This window comes from Xenopus tropicalis, chromosome 8 (assembly GCF_000004195.4).
Source record: "Xenopus tropicalis strain Nigerian chromosome 8, UCB_Xtro_10.0, whole genome shotgun sequence".
Classification (NCBI taxonomy): domain Eukaryota; kingdom Metazoa; phylum Chordata; class Amphibia; order Anura; family Pipidae; genus Xenopus; species Xenopus tropicalis.
The window spans coordinates 79,159,947-79,178,551 of NC_030684.2; the positions used below are offsets into that span (position 1 = coordinate 79,159,947).

An 18,605-nucleotide genomic window follows, 5' to 3' on the forward strand; every position below is an offset into this window, starting at 1 on the left:
CCAGAGTGACTAATTGCCAAATAATGAAAGGCAATTTTGATTGTAAATCCTGCAGGAAAGATGGCTTTCTATGGGCATGTGGGTGGGCCAGTAGCTGTCCTTCAGCACAAGGAATACATGGCATAAGAAATGGATTGCAAAAGGAATGTGAGGGGGAGCTCGGTAGGGGATAGTTTTGACAAGCTCAATAGGAATCTTTAAACAAATGGTACATAAAAAGACAACCTGTGTGTGTCATAGGATTGCTATTGAGTTGCCAGCTCATCCCATAAAAGGGCCAGTTTACTTATTTTATGTTATGAATTTGGAAAGCATTAAGGGGGAATTCACAAAAGTGTCATTCTTCCAAAAGTAAGCTATTAACTAATCTGAAATGTAACAGATCACTATCAAACGCCACATTCACACACATCAGTTATCACATATTTTAAGCCTTCTACATAGTTTATGATTTTATTTGCTACATATCATTTTAAAAAATGTGCAGTTGTAACATTAGAAGCAAGCATGCAGAATTTGATGTTTTTAACAATAGCATTGTTCATTATGATTTCACAAATAATAGGGATCATTTACCACTGGTACAAGTGTAAGTGGAGTAGAGATAAGGGGTGCAAATGCAAATGTGGTACAGGCCCCTTTTGCAGTTATTGTCCTCAGGTACTTCTGCCTTCTGCATCCTGAATGACACACAAAGACTTGCCTGAGGATGCCTATGGCCACATATTTTGGACTCATAATAAAGTATGCAGTCAGACACTACCAACACTGTTTACATAAATGTTTGTGCATTTTTTTTGCATTTTGTGCCTTATCCCATGGTTTTAAAAAATGAAAGATTCAAAACAGGCCCAAAGCATTAGGATTTCTAGAATTGGGCAGAAAGATGCCACATGACAATGCCTATGTTTACGCTTTGTGAAGCGTCATTCTTAAGGAGCACATGTGGATTCAAGGTACTGTATAAAGCTTGTACTTACTGCCTACCAACAGCTGCACATGCACATACCACGTATCAGTGATAGAAAATAATTTTTCAGTTCATGCATGCTAGCCCAATGATCTTGACCAATATCTTAATGCTATATATATGGGTCAGTTCATTAATGGGGTATTTTTAAAAAATATCATCTGCATCAGCAGCAGATGTGGAAGTAAAGCCACAGCTCCTCTTCATTTCCTGCTGTTCTGATTGTCTGGGCTGTCAGCCCAAACAAGTGGAAAGGTGACCATACTTTTAATGGCCCCTCATTTGGTATCCTTCCATTGTGGGCACACATGCAAACAGCATAAGGGCACAGAACATGCCCTTAATAATCCCCTGATTTTGTTGTGTTCAGCATTTAAGGCAATAAGCACCTACATGTTCCAGAACTACACAGATTGTCTTATGTTTTTCTCTATGTGCCCTAAGCCTTAAAAAGATAATCTGGCAGCACTACACAGGAAAAAAGATTAAAGCCCTGAATATAAACATAGCTAAATCTTATGCTGCTGCTGGGCACATATTTTAAAAAAACAACAAAATTGCTGAGTAGGTGCTATGCTTTTATGCCTCAATGAAAAAAAGTTTCTAGGACAATGGGCTCCTTCATTGCCATAGGATATGCACATCTGTCAGTCTCATCAAAACCTGCACACTACCGGAACCAGCAAAGGAAATGGAAGACAAAATACATATGTACATAAAGACAAATAGCAAGGTCACTGATGTTGTTTCTGCTATGGTATTATTCACTTTACTGTTTGATAACATTTGTATAATAACATTTTTCTGTTGATGGAGGCAAAACTAATGCAGGCTTCAAGGACACACACTACCGTTCTGTTTCCCTAGTGTGCAATGCAAAGAATAGCTTGTCATAAAAGTCATGTTTCTACAGTTCAAGTTAATATTTGTTTTAGAAAAGGGATTAACCTATCTGTGGTATACAATAGCTTATTATCTTAGCTTAAAATACATGTCATGTTGTAATGTTTTTGGATATTTGTTTTTTATCTGTTTATCTCTGATCATCTGATCAAAAGCATGTGTGCTGAAATTCATAGTATAGCCTATTGAAAACTGCCCTTAGTATAGCCTATTGAATACTGCCCTTAGGCTAGTGGGAACCAAGGCATCCATTGTTTGTAACAGTAGTTAGATCAAAGTTTATCAAACAATGCATTGCCACAAATATAAAGACTAACATACCTTGTTTATTAGCCTGATGGCACAAAGAGCTTTTTCTGTACTGGGGAAGGGCAATGTCTGACAGCTCCAATATGGGTGTTTTCATGCCAAAGTTGCTTTAGGGAGTATTTTTGGAATGATAAGTGCCAGTACTGGTGCTGTCAGACATTTCCCATTGAAGTTAATGGGTGACAAAAGGACTGATTTCTGGAACTTTTTCCACCATGTGCACTTTGCCAATTGGGAAAATGCTTCATATGCCTTCAGCTGTGGTTGTAATTATTTTTTTTATACATGTTTTTTAAGCCATCATTGGCTACCACACAGATGGGCTTAACCTTTGCCATATTGTTTGGGGCTGGTACCTTACTATTCCACTAAACAAGTATAATAACACCTGGGATACTTGGACATAGCTAATAACAGATGCAACTAGCAGAACTGGAGTTAAAGAGAAAGATCTTGGTAATAAATTAGCAACCTGTAGCCATTTAACTGTTGCTGATTCCCAGAATGTGTGTGCCATTCCCATAATCCCCCTAACAGCCTTTAGCTCAAGGAACCCCTCAGAGTTAGGGTAGAGCTTAAGAGAGGCAGGAGATGGGTAGAACAGATGTTGAAATAAAGTCACTCACGCTTCATCACTGTCTCATGTGTGTTACAGCTGAACAACTGGATCTTTATAATCACTGTCCCTAAACTTATTGCCACACTCACGAATTCTAATGAAAAGAAATGAATCTGTTTCGTAAAATAAATCTTACTTGTGGCAAGGGGATATTTACAGGGTGAAATATTGTTTGTTTCATGTCGGAAAGGAAACTGGATGTATGGCCTGTGACTGGAACTCTGAATGTATCCATATTGTATATATAGAGACAGAAAGAAGAAGCACATTTTGCTGAATGTGGTGGATTTTCTGGAGTTTTGTAATTATCTGTGTTGTTTCAGGATGTGATACCTACTTAAGGAAGGCCATGGCAAATACTTGATATTTTAAATACATGCTGTAAAAAGGATATTCACCATATTTTTTTTTTACCCAAAATTCATTTCTTGTCTAAATTACAACAGTATTGTTCCACCTCAGTTAGGTGCAATTTTTTTAATCAGATAAAAAAGGCACAAGGGCTGGTTAATACACTATATGCAATTTGGCATAACTTGCACAAAGAAGAAAAGGAGAGGCCCACAAGCAATAACCATCTGATTGAGTATGATTCAACTGAGGAAATATTAAATACATGTAAATAGAACACTGAGTAAGTTAGATATTTGTAACAGGGCTTCTCTAGGCTATGTTAGCAAATTACTCTTCACCTCTTGTATCAGTTATTGATTGCTTTATATGTTACTCTGTATGTCCAATGTATGAAACCCACTTATTGTACAGCGCTGCAGAATATGTTGGCTCTTTATAAATAAATGTTAATAATAATAATACATCCATGTTGTCATGCCCGGATTTGATAACCTGGCGCCCCAAGGCTGCCCCCTTTTTTTCTATATACCCAGTGCTGCCCATCGCATGGCTATCCCTGGCATCACCATCATTAGGCATGCACTTTTTCTGTAGTTACTAGTGTTTAGGCCAAGTGGAAAATAAGTAAAGATGGACAGTCCCCTAAAGATCTGCCATATGGTTGCTAAAATTAAAGTTCCTCTCTTGAAGTAATATGCTTTCTGTGCCAAGACAAGTAACTTCTCTAACTTCAGCTATTTGCTGCTGCTGTAAGATTTTCACATATAAAAGCCCCTGGACATGGTGGCAATATCTCAATAACATGTTTTAACTTACTAAAGATAAATCCAATACTTCCTGAAAACTATATATGTAATAAATAATATCGAAACACATAACTTTTTTTTATTATAATGTCATGCAATGTCAATGTCATAATTTAAGGATAATTTAAAGATCTGCCTTACTAAATACAACACAATGTGAAAATCAAATGGTGTCAGTGGTAAGCTTTGGGGAACCACTGGGCCTAAGGATGGAACCTAATAGTCTGAGAAGCTTGGGTGGGGCTCCTGTAAAATCTGCTGCAGATTTATTTTCCTTATTTGTGGTTGGTTCCTCATTTGCAGGCAATCAGTGACCACTATTTCCTAACTGTACAAGGGAGTTTGGGGGATTTCATTCTCAGAAAGGACATAAAAATCAATGAATAGCCTTTGATTCACATTTAGAGATGTCTGTGACTTCTGCATACACGATAAAAGAGGCCACAATCTGAGGCAGAATGTAAAGTGTTGGAAGGGGAAGTCTGTGCTACATGTCCCCCACCAAGGCAAAACTGCCAGAAGAGCACTTGCATTATGAATCGTTGTATTCTATAAATAAGACATAATAAACATAAACAACTGCTGCATCTACTCATACTGTATGTGCTTCCAGACTCCACTTGATCAGATTTTTCAATCGGCTCTATACATGCAGTGCTAGATTATAATTCAAGTATTCTGGTAAACTGTGCATGGAAATCAATCTCATACTCCTATAGTAAACAAAGGGGTTATGCAGACTTGTATTGCACAGGATAGCTGACACAAGGTTAGACCCTATGTTACAGTCCAACAAGAGCCTAGATTATATTGCTGGAAGGTGGGCATATGAAACCCTGCAGAGGCATGACTTTTATTCTATGAAAGAGAACATTCAGAGAGGTCAAGTGCTAACTCTTCTTTTATTCTTGTTTTCTGTTTTCCAGGCTTCTCTCCCCCATTCAGGCTTTAGCACCCACCCCCATCATAAGATTTATAACCAGAACCTTAATGTGCCCCCTTATAGCCATGTGATTGGTAGCCTGACCCCATACACCACCTACAATGTCCGTGTTGCCTGCCTGAGCAGTGAGGGTGTATCCCATTGGACTGACTGGGTTGCCATGAAAACCACAGAAGGAGGTAATATTGTATTTCAATTTCCCTTAAATAAAATGTATGTTTAAAATATCTCCACTGTCTTACTGTAGAAATGTGCAATACATTTAGCAGATTTTGAAGGAAGAAATTGTCAAATTATCCTAAATTTCTTTCCAAGGGTTTTTTCAACCATTACATTTGGAGGGTGAATTTCAGGCCAGCAGGCAAACATGAAATATATTCTACATTACATGAGATCATGTCTACTGGGAACATATTTCAAGTTAACACCACCCACTACATAACATGTCTCATGGCATCATTTATACAATTTCACTGCCTTAGAGTTTCATCCTAGCTCACTTCCATCTATTCATTGCTTCTGATAACTTACCTTTCAGTTGATTCATAGAAAGTAGCCTGAAATCTAGTTTTTTCAAAACATTGACAATAGATGCAATTTCACTTTCATTGGGCGTCTCATAAACTTTACATAGAGAGCAATTCGTTTTTCAAGTACTTTGTTTTTTTCCCACACTCCAAAGATTAATTGGCTTGTGAAGAAATGTACCCTATTGCAGCTGAGTGAGTGTTATAGGGACATTTCACCATTTCCACGACTTGTGTCGGGTGCTCACCATAACGATAAATATATATATATATATATATATATATATATATATATATATATATATATATATATATATATATATATATATGGAGTAGCTGTAGAGAGAGTCCGCACTCACAGGTCTTACAGAAAATGTAGAGGTGTTTATTCAAATCAACATCTAACGTTTCGGCTGCATCCACAGCCTTTCTCAAAGACAATGTGAAACAAACACTGGTGCACTGAAAAAAACGAATTTGGCGCCAAACAATGACGTCATAGGTGTGAATACAGGACATTAGCATACAGTGTGAACAAAATGCTCTCAAAACACATTAAATCAACAAAAAATTGTTAAGATAATATGGATTACGCATAGAACACAAACAAAAGGACTGTCAGGGGAAAGGAAAAGTGGGTGTGTATTAAAAAGCCCGCATATGTATCCAGTGCTGTGGGGGACTTAAACGTTGAGGTTTTTATTTATGTTTCAATAAATATTGACTTTTTATACCTATGATTAAATTCCTATGTCATGCTATATAAAGAATAACAATCTGTGATAATTAGCAATATGCAGATTTCTTACAAGAGCAAACTCCTTAGTGTCCTTTTCTGTGTCCCCACTTTATCTGCAATGCACACATTTATTTGTCCCCGTCTCTCTTTCCTTCACTTTTTGTTACAATCTATACACCATTCTCTTTAGCTGTCTCGCTCCCTCCCTCTCATCTATGCCCTTTTGTTTCCTCCATGCTCTCTCTCACTTGGTTCTTTATTTTTCCTTTCATTCTTTCAGAGTCTCTTTTCCATGCCAGGCAGGGTTCAGTGAATACATCTTTCAGACTGCCTCTTTTTTGCCCCAGACTGCTCTATGGAAGCCTGCAGGTTAATTAATATCCAAGGCTTGAACCTCTTTGCGTGACAGCATTCCCACTGCAGCACAACATTTGCTGAGTCTGGCATTCTCTACTTCAAGCTGTGGGATTGTGTTTATCTCAGTTCAGCATTTGCCAGACAAACCATTCATCTTGCTTCAACCCCACAATCCATAACAGTAGATCATTTGATACTTTTCTTTTAGATATTAAGAATGTGACAATAGCAACAGCTAACAGACACTCCCTACTTACTGTAACAAGCTTATGTCCATATTACTATATTAGTAGAATGAGTAATCACCCCCTTATAGTACAATCTATCATTTAAATGAGGTAAGGAAAATCACTATAAAACCACAATTAATTTTTTAAACAAAGGGTTTTTTTATGTTAGCAATGGCCACAGATTCTCAGCATAACCATTGGAATAGGTGATTCCAGTGTAAAACATTGTGTATCACAACATGATAACATAAGAATTTTCTACAGTTCCAGCAGGACCTCCTGAAAATGTCACTTTAACAACAAACGGAACTGTAACCATTGTGATGTGGACAGAACCGCAGCCACCCATTAATGGAATTTTGCTAGGATATAAACTGGCATATAGAATAAAAGAAATGGAAGAGGTAACTATTCAGAATATTTGCACCAACACTCTAGTGCTCAACTGGTAATGTGCTCCTCATTTCACTTAGCAGCAGGTATCTGTTGTTCAATTAAAACTACATACGTTAATGCTGATTTTTACTTTTCTTTTTAATTTATTTTTAACACTGGCCTATATGATAGAATTATAGTGATACTGACACTTTAAAACTAATGGCAGCATTGTCTTCCTGACATAAGAGAATACTTGAACTGAACCCCTTTGTTCAGTGACTAAGGCTTGTACGGAGCATTCTGTTTGCCTATTTTTTTGGTTAATAAAATCTATGGATTTGAGCTAAAGCAGGTAAACAGAGAGACTGAAACTATTCAATGTTTCCAACTTTACCAGAGCACAGAACAAATCCATGCATAACAGACAGCTACTTATCTGTACGCTAAAATAGTTACAATAGTTACAACAGAGTCTATGAGCTATGTTTATACATTGCCCATTAAAGGTGCCATTAGACTAAAAGATCCACTCTTTTGCTACATTGAGGAAGGCGATATCAGGCCCGACTGATTGGATCATATAAATGAATATAGGCCATCGGAATGAGGGCTGCGTCAATGCATCAATGCGCATATGACAATGATGGCTGTTTTCCTTCTTTTGTAGGTTGTAGTTGATGCAGGTTTGACCAATAAAGAAATACTTGAGACAGCAAATCCTGAAGATCTGACTGTAAGGGTGGCTTCATATACAAATGCTGGTGATGGACCCTGGAGTGATCCTGTAACTTTTTCTTCTATTATGGGTACAGGCATTTTTGCTTGGTTTTATATATGAATGCTAAGTTTTGGCACCCTTTGCCAAATTACATATTGTGGCTTTATTAATTTTTGAGTTTAAGGGAAAAATACACAATCTAACAAAAAAAGAACAGTGACAGTGTGCATGCAAGTTGCATCAGTATTGAAAAATAAAATAACAAAAAAAGTTATAGTGAAAAAAGTGAATAAAGTTTTATTAGGCTTAGGCCTATGAGTAAGTGCTCTTTTAGACACGAAACGCATTAGGCCTTATATGTCTTAATAAAAGTTCATTTTTCACTTTGCTGCTGTTACGATTTTTTGACCTTTAGATTTTCATTTTTGGGATTTTTTCTCACTTGAATTGTTAAAAATACACAATCACAGAAAAAAAACAATTTATCTTTTCAGTGACTGGTTTATTCTTGAGCACTAGCATATTTAAAGGAAAACTATATCTTCAAAATGAATTCCAAACCAGCAGATTTATGTCATAACAAGTGACCTATGAAAGAATGTTACCATATTAGCATATTTATACAACAGTAAATATTGCCTTTTTACATGTTTGTCTTTTACAATTAAGTTATAAATTGACTCTGATATATGTGCATTTTACTTCTAGATACATCAACACCTTTTACTTCTGCAGGTAAGTAGCAAAAGATTTTGTAGTGTGTACCTGCATCTTATGTGTGTATACTCATAAGTAAAATTTAAATTAAACAAGAAAATCCCAACAAACTAAAATCTAAACAGGAAACAGATAATCTGGCCACTCACGTGAATACTGGTGTTTTGCGCTGCGGCTTCTAATATACTAATGAATTAGTACTAAAGAACAAGCTTTTCCTACATCTGTTGTACAGTTACAATTTCAATCTGTCTTCCATTCGCCAAATTAAACAAAAAAGCTAATGATTTTTCACTGGGTTCAGTGCAGCATAGTTTGACCCAGCAGAGAGGGAATGAACTCCATATTCTATTTCTAGCACAAGGATACCTTCTTGCATAGTGAGGGATAGATACAAGTCTACCAGCAGTCTTAACAGTGTTATGTTTCTCAAAAAAATTAAATTTTCTATCCTTACAGTTGTAAATCCTGCACCACTTTTCTCCTGGCATTGGTGGTATGTTTTTCTAGCCGTCGCTGTAGCATTTTTCTGTGCTATATGTATTGCTATTTTCCTGGCACGCATAAGGAAGAAGGAGACACGCTACGGGTAGGGGTTTTTTATGCATTTTTTGCAAAAGAATTATGATTTTTTGGTTATAGAAAATGATGTCCTGATCTCCTAATGTCTCTGCTTTCAGAGAGGCTTTTGAGCCGACCGTGGAACAAGGGGAGCTTGTAGTGCATTACAGAGTAAAGAAATCATACAGCCGGCGCACTACTGAAGCTACATGTAAGTCAAATAACACTATTTATAAACTGGATTGTGTACAAATTGTAGAATGTACATTTTGACAAAAAGAACCAATGTATATATATAAAATTAAACATGAATTGGCAGCATTCTTAGGTGCACAAACCTATGTAACTTTTATGTATAAACTTTTTTTGGATAACAAAGTAAAGGATTACATTTCCTTATAATACTACAAACAGTTTTTGGGCAGATGACCCCTTTAAGCACAGGGTGCACAACAGAGGGCTTTCCACAAAGTAAGTTTACTGTTGCCTCAAATAAGAGACAACACTTTTTTGTTACTGGTTGTTTGAATTGTATGTGGAGCTGTGAGTGCTCTACAGGCAAGTTACTCACCTATGTGAATACCCCATAGTTCTTAGGGTGGAAAATGTCTATCAAGTTCAACCCTCAAATTCAATCACATAATAACAGCAGCTGCACATTCATTACTTGGTATGTATTGCTTTTGGTCCCAAGTCAGCTCTCTGTGCCTGACTATGGAATGCAATGTCAGTCTCTGTGGGGAGTGGGAGTAGAATGTGATAACAGAATCCATGCGTCTGAATTTCACATTTTCATTATCCAACCATTGTAATAAAGGAGAATGCAGAAATGCTCCCTGTAATCTTATTCAGTGCTGGTTTGTTCTGATGCCCACTGTCTATCTGGGCATCCTACGAGCATGGAGTAGTTCCCCAGAGTAGTTCCCCAGAGTAGTTCCCCAGAAGTCAGTGTGGATACAGGACATGTGTGGGAAGCAAATGTAAACACTGTGCCTCACCATATCCAACATTCAACAAAAGATGATCCCTAGGGTGTATATGTAAAAGATTATTTCTTTCCTATTCCCTTCTCTGGCCCCACTACTTCTTAGAATAGTGAATTAACAGCTGTGTTGGTAGATACCTAGAATGTGGAGGGTAGCTGACAGAAAGAAAGCTGGTGACGTATGAAGGGAATCTGTTCCCTTTCAGTCCATTTGGCTGCTAACCAGGAAAATCCTGCTCATGTTCTGTGCTGGACACTGCTGGTATCCAACGTGTTACATGTACATAGAGAGCCTCCTCCCTTCTCTGGGCCCCAACAGTCTCTTACTGCATTCATTCAAACGTAATAGCAGGGCAGCAGGGAAATGTTCCTTAGAGCTTTGCTGGAACTATGTTTTCTCATGCCTGAGGCGATGGAGGGGCTGGAATCATTTCTTGACTAGATTTAGTGAATTAAAAAAATTGTTTCTGTTCTCAAATAAATACACATTCAGCAGTGGAGCAAAACTTTCTCCCTTGTCAACTAGTTGTTTTCTGGTAACAGTTTCTAAACACAGAGTAATTCAATCTTTTCAAAATATAAAGATTGGGATGGAGGAAACGCTGCTTATTTTATTTCCTTTCTTTTATATGGCCTCTAATAAAACTCCTGCCTCATGCCAGTTGTGTTATAGTTATATTAAAAATATATATTATTTTATATTTCACTGACATTTAGGTTTGGGAGCTGTTATATATACCGCACCTGCTAAATTCATAATTTACAGCTTTCTTAATTATCCCTTCTAGTAGTGGCTTCCCTGACTTCAGCTGGCCACTAAAATCTTATCAGCCCCAATATGGGAGCCTCACAGCAGGCTTCCCAACAGATATCTGGCAAAAATGTGCGGCTAAATATCTCATTAAAGTGGTCCATGGTTAACAGGTCCAACAGTATGATTGATTGTTATCCTCTGGGCTAGAGATCCTTTAAACCTGATTTGGCCCAACATGAGGGAGGTCAAATTGTACACAGAACCACATGCAGATTTTAAATTGTATGACCAGCTTCATAATGAATAATAGCTTCTACGAGTCCATGGGTTGCATAACCATACTTTCCTTGTCCCAGTGTGTTCTAGCTGTGCTGCATTTCTGTAATGTTAATAACATTTTCTGTATACATGTTTACATATATATTTACCTGAGAGTAAGGGGTCATTTACAATGCAATGTGCAGTGTGCCCAAAAAGGTCACAATTAGCAGGAGGCACAGCCTGAATTGGGGCCCTGTCCGTAACGCTTCTCCTAAGGACAGGGCTGCTGTGCCTTCTGATAATGCTCTGTGCATCAATCACTGGATTTTTGATCAGGCACTAGGTGCAGAGAGCAGCATTCCAGGGAATGCAAATGATCAGTCAGTGAAATGATCCCTATAACCTTGATTTAAGAGTGGTTAGCTGAATCTTGTGACCACTGCCTTATTTTCTAATGCTCAAGGCATGATTAACTGTGGTAAGCTATACTGTCATGCTCAAAAAATGCATGAAAATGTAATGAAAAATGTCTCTCACCTGTTTCATCCACCAGTAAACCGACTGGGTATCAGCAATGATCTAAAAGAGAAGTTACGTGATGTCATGGTAGATAGGCACAAGCTGGCACTTGGCAAGACTCTTGGGGAAGGTGGGTACTTATTTTAATAGCACAGTGTGTATAAAGAGTATAATTTGAGGGTGTGTATAAGTTATCCGGGGTGCAGTATATTAATGACCTTTGGAAAATGAAAGGCAAGCATGCCTTGGAAGACAATGTTTAACTAGTGCTCACACAGTATCTTGCCTCGAAGGATGAGTAAAAATAAGAAGGCCTGCTATAAATAATATATATATATATATATATATATATATATATAAATTCATTGAATGTATCCAATACATTCAGTATCCCTTGCCTGTCATCTAGCAAAAGGCACTGCTTTCTGGTCAATGGGACAATCATATACCATATACTGATTTCAAAAGATGAGAACCTAATACATTTTACGGTTTTCCATCAAATATGTACAGTATATGAATTGATAATGCCCTCCAGTTAACAATCTGCATGTTAGTTAGCAGTTTGCAGTTAGCAAACTGATGAATGAAACAGTTGGTGAGACTAATCCTGGTGTTTCTGCAGTCCCTGTGTGGGAATTTCCGTTCTCTGTATTATCCTACACAATCTGGAATAGCAATCGGGAAACAATCTGAGGGCTAATGACTTCCTCTCACTTCCTGATGGAAGGCTGCTTTACAGCCAGCACTGTCTGACAGGCACAGGCTTGCAATCTCATAGGCACCCAAATGTAGTTGTTATTTTATAATACTTACAATGTTAACTTACAATGTAGAAGGCATAGTAAAAAACTAGAGCATTCTGCCATGTTTTTGCCCCATGCCTTCTTCACTTTTTTAGCGCAGTGATCTGCGGTCATCCCCATGAATGCAACACTGCAAACACAATTACTCACTGACTGCATTTTTTTCTGGGGTATTTTTTAATGACCCCTTAAAAGTATTTTTGTTTCTTGCATACTTTAGGAGTCACCCCAAATAATAATAATAATTCTCATATATTTATATAGCGCCAGCAAATTACACATTGAATCCTTAATTTTGGATTAAGCCAAATAAAAAACCCTCTACAAAAGATTTGGCCAAATTCCAATTTGAACCCCAATGTACACATTCAGAGAAAAACATTGTATCATGTGAATAAAAAATTGCTAAATTCAGTTGTCCATATCTATAAAGTCAGGTTCATTTAAGGATTTGGAGTTGATTTGGCTGAATGCTTAAAATCTGTCCAAATCAAAATTATGCAAAAAGTGCTAATATTTGCATTAATCCTGGATTTGGTGAATCCAATTAAATAAATATTACTTATGAAATTAATTTGTAAAAAAATGTATTTATTACCAGAAGTGATATGGCAAATTATTTAAAATGCACTAAAGTTTCTTAACTGTATTCCCTAGGAGAGTTTGGCTCAGTCATGGAAGGACAGTTAAACCAAGATGACTACATCCTTAAAGTGGCTGTGAAAACAATGAAAAGTATGTAAATCCAACCTCTATCTGCATTTACTGGTCACTTTGCAATGAGAATGAAATTATTACATTCCCTTTAGGTTCTCTGTGTCTCTGTTACTTTCATAATATAAAAGGCACTTAATATGCCCAGGTGCAGTAACCCATAGCAACCAATCAGAAGGTAGAATTTACTGGTTACCTGTTTAAAAGCAAACATCTTATTGGTTGCTATGAGTTACTGCTCCTGGGCAAACTTATTGCCTTTTATAATATATGAGGGTAAGTGTGATATCCCATTCCCTTTATGCTCAGCCTACCTTTTTCTCATTTATCACATTTTTGGGAGTGAAGCCACTGCTCTACCCCTGGCAGGTTTCCTCCAGGCCATATGGCCTCAGTGCCACAACTTTAAGCCTAGATTAAGATCTGCTAAAAAAATGTTCTGGTTCTGTGATCGGTGGCATATTGTTTATATTCCATTAACTGCTATGAGGAGCAAAAGGGCCCTGTTTTCACACTTTTTTCCAACAATTGTATATTTCCTCAAATTTTCAACAATGTTTAGAAAATATTATTCACTCTGATTTTCTTTTTGCTTCTTCCCAGTTGCTATCTGCACCCGCACAGAGATGGAAGATTTTCTGAGCGAGGCTGTCTGTATGAAAGAATTTGACCATCCAAATGTCATGAGACTTATAGGTAAATCTGTTCTACATTTTTCTTCTGGTTTAATCCATCAGAAAATGGCAAACTTTTAGGCATTTAAGACAGCAGTGCCCTCCAAGGCTACGCTTGGTTCTTGTGCTTGATTTTTGTGATGATGCATTTTAGAGCTTTAACATTAAAATTTTCTATGTATTAGTCAACAACATAATTGTATACTTTATATAGTAGAAACTAATGATCACTGCATATGAAAATATGCAATATGCAATCTGAAAACTCTGGCAAATGCCAATGGGGCTGCTATAAACTAGCAGAGACCAGTGCTTTTTAATTGGCTTGTATGAGTCATTGTGTCCTTGAAATGCAGGGGCCTATCTAGAATCTCAGTCCAGATATGGAAGTAGGGCTATAGCTAGTTGCCATGTTAGACCTGCAATTATTGTTTATCATGCAATACATTCCCCTGGTCCAAGTTAATATAATTATTGATGGAAATGGCTTTGTCATAGTAATTAAAATATGGTACAAAATACAAGCAAAGAAATACCCTATTTTATATAGTGAATTTACTGCACCCATCTCAAGGTTGATAATCCAGGCCTACAATGTTGTGAACAGCTCCCCATTTTGGATTTTGTTAGAAGTGTCAGTGACACTGCACATGCTCAGTGTGCTCTGAGCAGCTGTTGGGAAGCTAAGCTTAGGGGTTGTCACAAGTTATCAAGCAGAAAATGAGGCTGACCTGTCATATAAGCTGATGCTACAGGGCTGATTATTACATTCTGATGCTCTTGCACTGGTTTCTGAGCTGTCGTGTCGTAATTATCTGTATTTCTATTTTGTATATATATATATTTTGTGTCAGTCCCTAAGCTCATTAGAAAAGAAGATGAAGAGCTACTGGGGGCCTTAGGCTGGTACAAAAGCCCAAAACATAATGTACAAGATTTCTACTCTGATTCTTTGTTAAATTTTAGCACTCCTTAGTGGCTCTGCTGTGCCTTTTAAAGTGATAGGCTGTTAAAAACAGGTGGTGCCTATAGTCACCTCAGTATGAAAGCAGCAATATGCAAAGAATAGCAACGGGCCATAACTGAGAATTTCTCACTTGAGACAGCACTTGTTCAAGGGCAGCAAGTAGCTGACTGCAGAAGAAGTCACATGCACTTCCTGTTTCTTACAGGAACATTGGCTCTTATTACTGCTGTAGTGTGCAATGTCCTCTCCACAACATTAACTATATGGGTATTTGGAGGAAGGTTGTTGTTTGTGACTGAGCGCTTGTGAAAAAAGAAACCATACATTTCAGGCATGGTAACAAAACAGGGTGCTGGGGTCATTGTAGTATTGTGCTACAGACATCCCCCCCAGATTAGAAGATATATTTATGGCCTGTTCTTTAAAATAGCTGGGCTTACTGTAGTTCCCAATGCCATTTTGCTGGCATTTGCAATAACCAATATATAACTTACTTGCTATCTATCTATTATGGGAGCACAATGTTAACCAATTTATCATTTATCAGATGCCCATTCACATATCACATTTGTTTTATAAAATATAATAACCTTACAGGAAAATAATGTCATAAGACCTTGTGGCAGTCTGTCCCACATCATGAAATTGTTTAGACTGCAAAATCACAGACCATGTAAACCACTCTTGTTTTTGTGAACTTAGAGTATTTGGTTCCTTCTTCTGCTGGACTTAAAGCACAGTCCTCTCCTGCCACCTACTGGCATGATATCAGAATAACATTGCTTTACTGTAGCCCATGCTTCACTGTCCTAGTTTATCCTTTTTCTATGTAAGTTACGTATTTGAGTTTAAAATATTGCTTTTTTGGCTGTTATTGAGACTGGATGTTGGCTAAATATTGGCTACTGGACTACTGATTTTATTTTTTTTATCTATTTTTCATTTATTCTTTTTTTTTCATTAGAGACTAAACTCAACATAAAAGATGTTTAAAGGGCTTGTTCACCTCTAAGTTAACTTTTAGTATGTTATAGAATAGACAATTCTAAGCAATATTTTAATTGGTCTTCATTTTTTATAGTTTTTTTAATTACTTTCATTCTTGCGCCTATTTCCAGCTTTCAGATGGGGTCACTGACCCCCAGCAACATAAAAAAAACTATTTTTCTGTGAGGCTACAATTTTATTGTTATTGTTACTTTTTATTACTTACCTTTGTATTCGGCCATATGCTATTCATATTCCAGTCTCTCATTCAAATCAATGCCTGGTTGCTAAGGTAATCTGGAGAGCTGGTACATTAAAAGCTAAATATTTCAAAAACGGCAAATAATAAAAAATGAAGACCAAGTGCAAGTAGCCTTAGCACTCTACATAGTAAAAACACTCTACCAGATGTTTACGTATCACTGGCACACATTTTTGCAAGCTTGCCATGTCCTATTCATTTTATTTTTTTTTATGATATTTACTTTTAAAAGGTGGTATCAACTGGCTCTCAAAACTAATAACTATATAGTGCAACTGTAAACAATTGTAACAGTTATTATCATACATCTATGTAGATTAGAGCCAAAAACATTACGAGACTTTGCAGTAAATTGTCAGGTTTTACCATTGCCTTTTATGTTGATGCACCAGTACAAAAATATAAATCTAGTTGCATTAAAAGTGCAAAGTTGGGTTTTTCAGCTGAAGGCCCATATATATTTGATGCAAGAGGCCTGCAGTCACAAGCCTTGCCTAATTTCTGTGTTCTTCTCATCATCCAGGTGTTTGTCTGCAGAATACTGAGAACGAGGGATACCCATCACCTGTGGTCATCTTGCCCTTTATGAAGCATGGAGACTTACATAGCTTTCTCCTTTACTCACGACTGGGTGATACACCTCTTGTAAGTATGGTTTACTAACTATTTCACCACCAAAAGATAATCCTGTACCATTTTGAACATTTCTACATTGATTTTATTATGCATTCTTGTCTGTAGTTCCTACCCACGCAAACACTGGTGAAGTTCATGACAGATATTGCAAGTGGCATGGCCTACCTGAGCAGCAAGAACTTCATTCACAGAGACCTCGCAGCCAGGAACTGCATGTGAGATATAGGACTACATGCCTGCCTACATTCCTCCTGTCTCCCTTACTTTCTCATTGATTCTTCTCCATTCTCTACTTTTTCTCTTTTCTCACCATTTATGCTCCACAAAATATTTGATATCACAAGCTCTCTATGACTCTTTACATTTTCTTACAGGCTAAATGAGAACATGAACGTCTCTGTGGCAGATTTTGGCCTCTCCAAGAAAATCTACAATGGAGACTATTACAGGCAAGGCCGTATCGCAAAAATGCCTGTAAAATGGATTGCAATAGAGAGCCTAGCAGACAGAGTCTATACAACAAAAAGTGATGTGGTAAGCAATGATCTAATGGCAGTATTTGGGGAACTAAACACAGTAAATACTGTCATGCTCAATGAAGGCTGCCTAGCTGCAGCGCTTACAGGCAATACATGCTCTTTACTGGGCAGTGCCACGTCCTGTATCTGACACACACTCGGGGATGAAACACAAGGGAATGTAATAATAGTCAGTAATGAATAGTCATAATACGAAAATGTATGGTTTTGCATGAACAAAGTTTCCTTTGCGTGAATTTTATATAGCTTTTGTGAACTCAAAACTGTCAAGTTACTACTTCCGACAGTAGAAAAAAATTGTGCCCCAGTGCAGTGTATGTAATAAAACTTCTTACTGAAAAAGTTTTGGTCCAAAACGCCACTACGCCACCTTCAAACATGGCATTAAAATTTGCCAGTGCAATAACAGTCTAATGAAGAATGTTACATTGCAAAATGCTAATTTGTACTCTGTACAAATTTTTTTTTCCATTACCAAATTTTATTATATTGCCACACAAGAACTGTCTGAGAGACTTATTTATACCCGTCTATGGTTGGGTCTTTATGTTGCAGAGAAAACAAATAATTGCCTGAACTCACTCGGTTTTCGTGCACTCATTTACTCTGGCTTGCTGGAGAATTATCTTTTTCTTAAGAAAAAAATTTGAATTTTCAGCATGAGTATAGCATATTCTAGTTATTATTTGGAACTCCGATTTCCTCCACATTGCAACATATACAGGCAGGTTAATTAGCTTCTGATAAAAGTGATCATAGTGTGTGTGAATGTGTGGGACTTTAGATTGTAAGCTCCACTGGGACAGGGAACTGATATGAATGATGTACAATCTCTACAAAGCACTGCAGAATTTTATATCGCTATATAAATAAAGAATAGTAATTAATGATAATGTTACCAACAAGGCATGTTTATTTTTCCAACAGTGGTCTTTTGGGGTGACTATGTGGGAGATTGCTACTCGAGGTCAGACACCATACCCTGGTGTGGAGAATAGTGAAATATACGACTACCTGCAGCAGGGGAACCGTCTGAAGCAGCCTCCGGATTGTCTTGATGGATTGTGAGTATATAGATTCATAGTTGCTAACTAATTTTCTAATTTAACTAGTATTATAGTAATTGTGAAAACATACCAGAGAATAGTGACTGAAACATTTGACTTTTATAAATACCTCATTTGTATGCCTGATTTTTTATGTATTAATTGTAAACAAGGTGTATATATAATAAAAATAAAATATAAAATAAAATAAAGTCAATTTAGATAATGGACAGATAAAATCATGGGTGTGTTTTTTAAACAAGAGCAAACACATAATTGGTAAATTATGATTACTGTATGCAATAAATAAATTCAACCACCATC

At 37.0% G+C, this 18,605-nt stretch overlaps 1 protein-coding gene across 1 annotated transcript in view; it reads left to right on the forward strand.

Moving 5' to 3' along the window:
• Positions 1–18,605, forward strand: part of axl (AXL receptor tyrosine kinase) — a 52,001-nt gene that overhangs the window by 28,934 nt on the left and 4,462 nt on the right. The window contains exons 7-19 of the mRNA NM_001097188.1: positions 4,888–5,083; positions 7,022–7,161; positions 7,803–7,941; positions 8,562–8,588; positions 9,030–9,159; positions 9,251–9,342; positions 11,685–11,780; positions 13,114–13,191; positions 13,774–13,866; positions 16,584–16,705; positions 16,802–16,911; positions 17,071–17,230; positions 18,163–18,299. Coding sequence (NP_001090657.1) covers positions 4,888–5,083; positions 7,022–7,161; positions 7,803–7,941; positions 8,562–8,588; positions 9,030–9,159; positions 9,251–9,342; positions 11,685–11,780; positions 13,114–13,191; positions 13,774–13,866; positions 16,584–16,705; positions 16,802–16,911; positions 17,071–17,230; positions 18,163–18,299 — 1,520 coding nt within the window. The remainder of the gene's footprint in view (positions 1–4,887; positions 5,084–7,021; positions 7,162–7,802; positions 7,942–8,561; positions 8,589–9,029; positions 9,160–9,250; positions 9,343–11,684; positions 11,781–13,113; positions 13,192–13,773; positions 13,867–16,583; positions 16,706–16,801; positions 16,912–17,070; positions 17,231–18,162; positions 18,300–18,605) is intronic.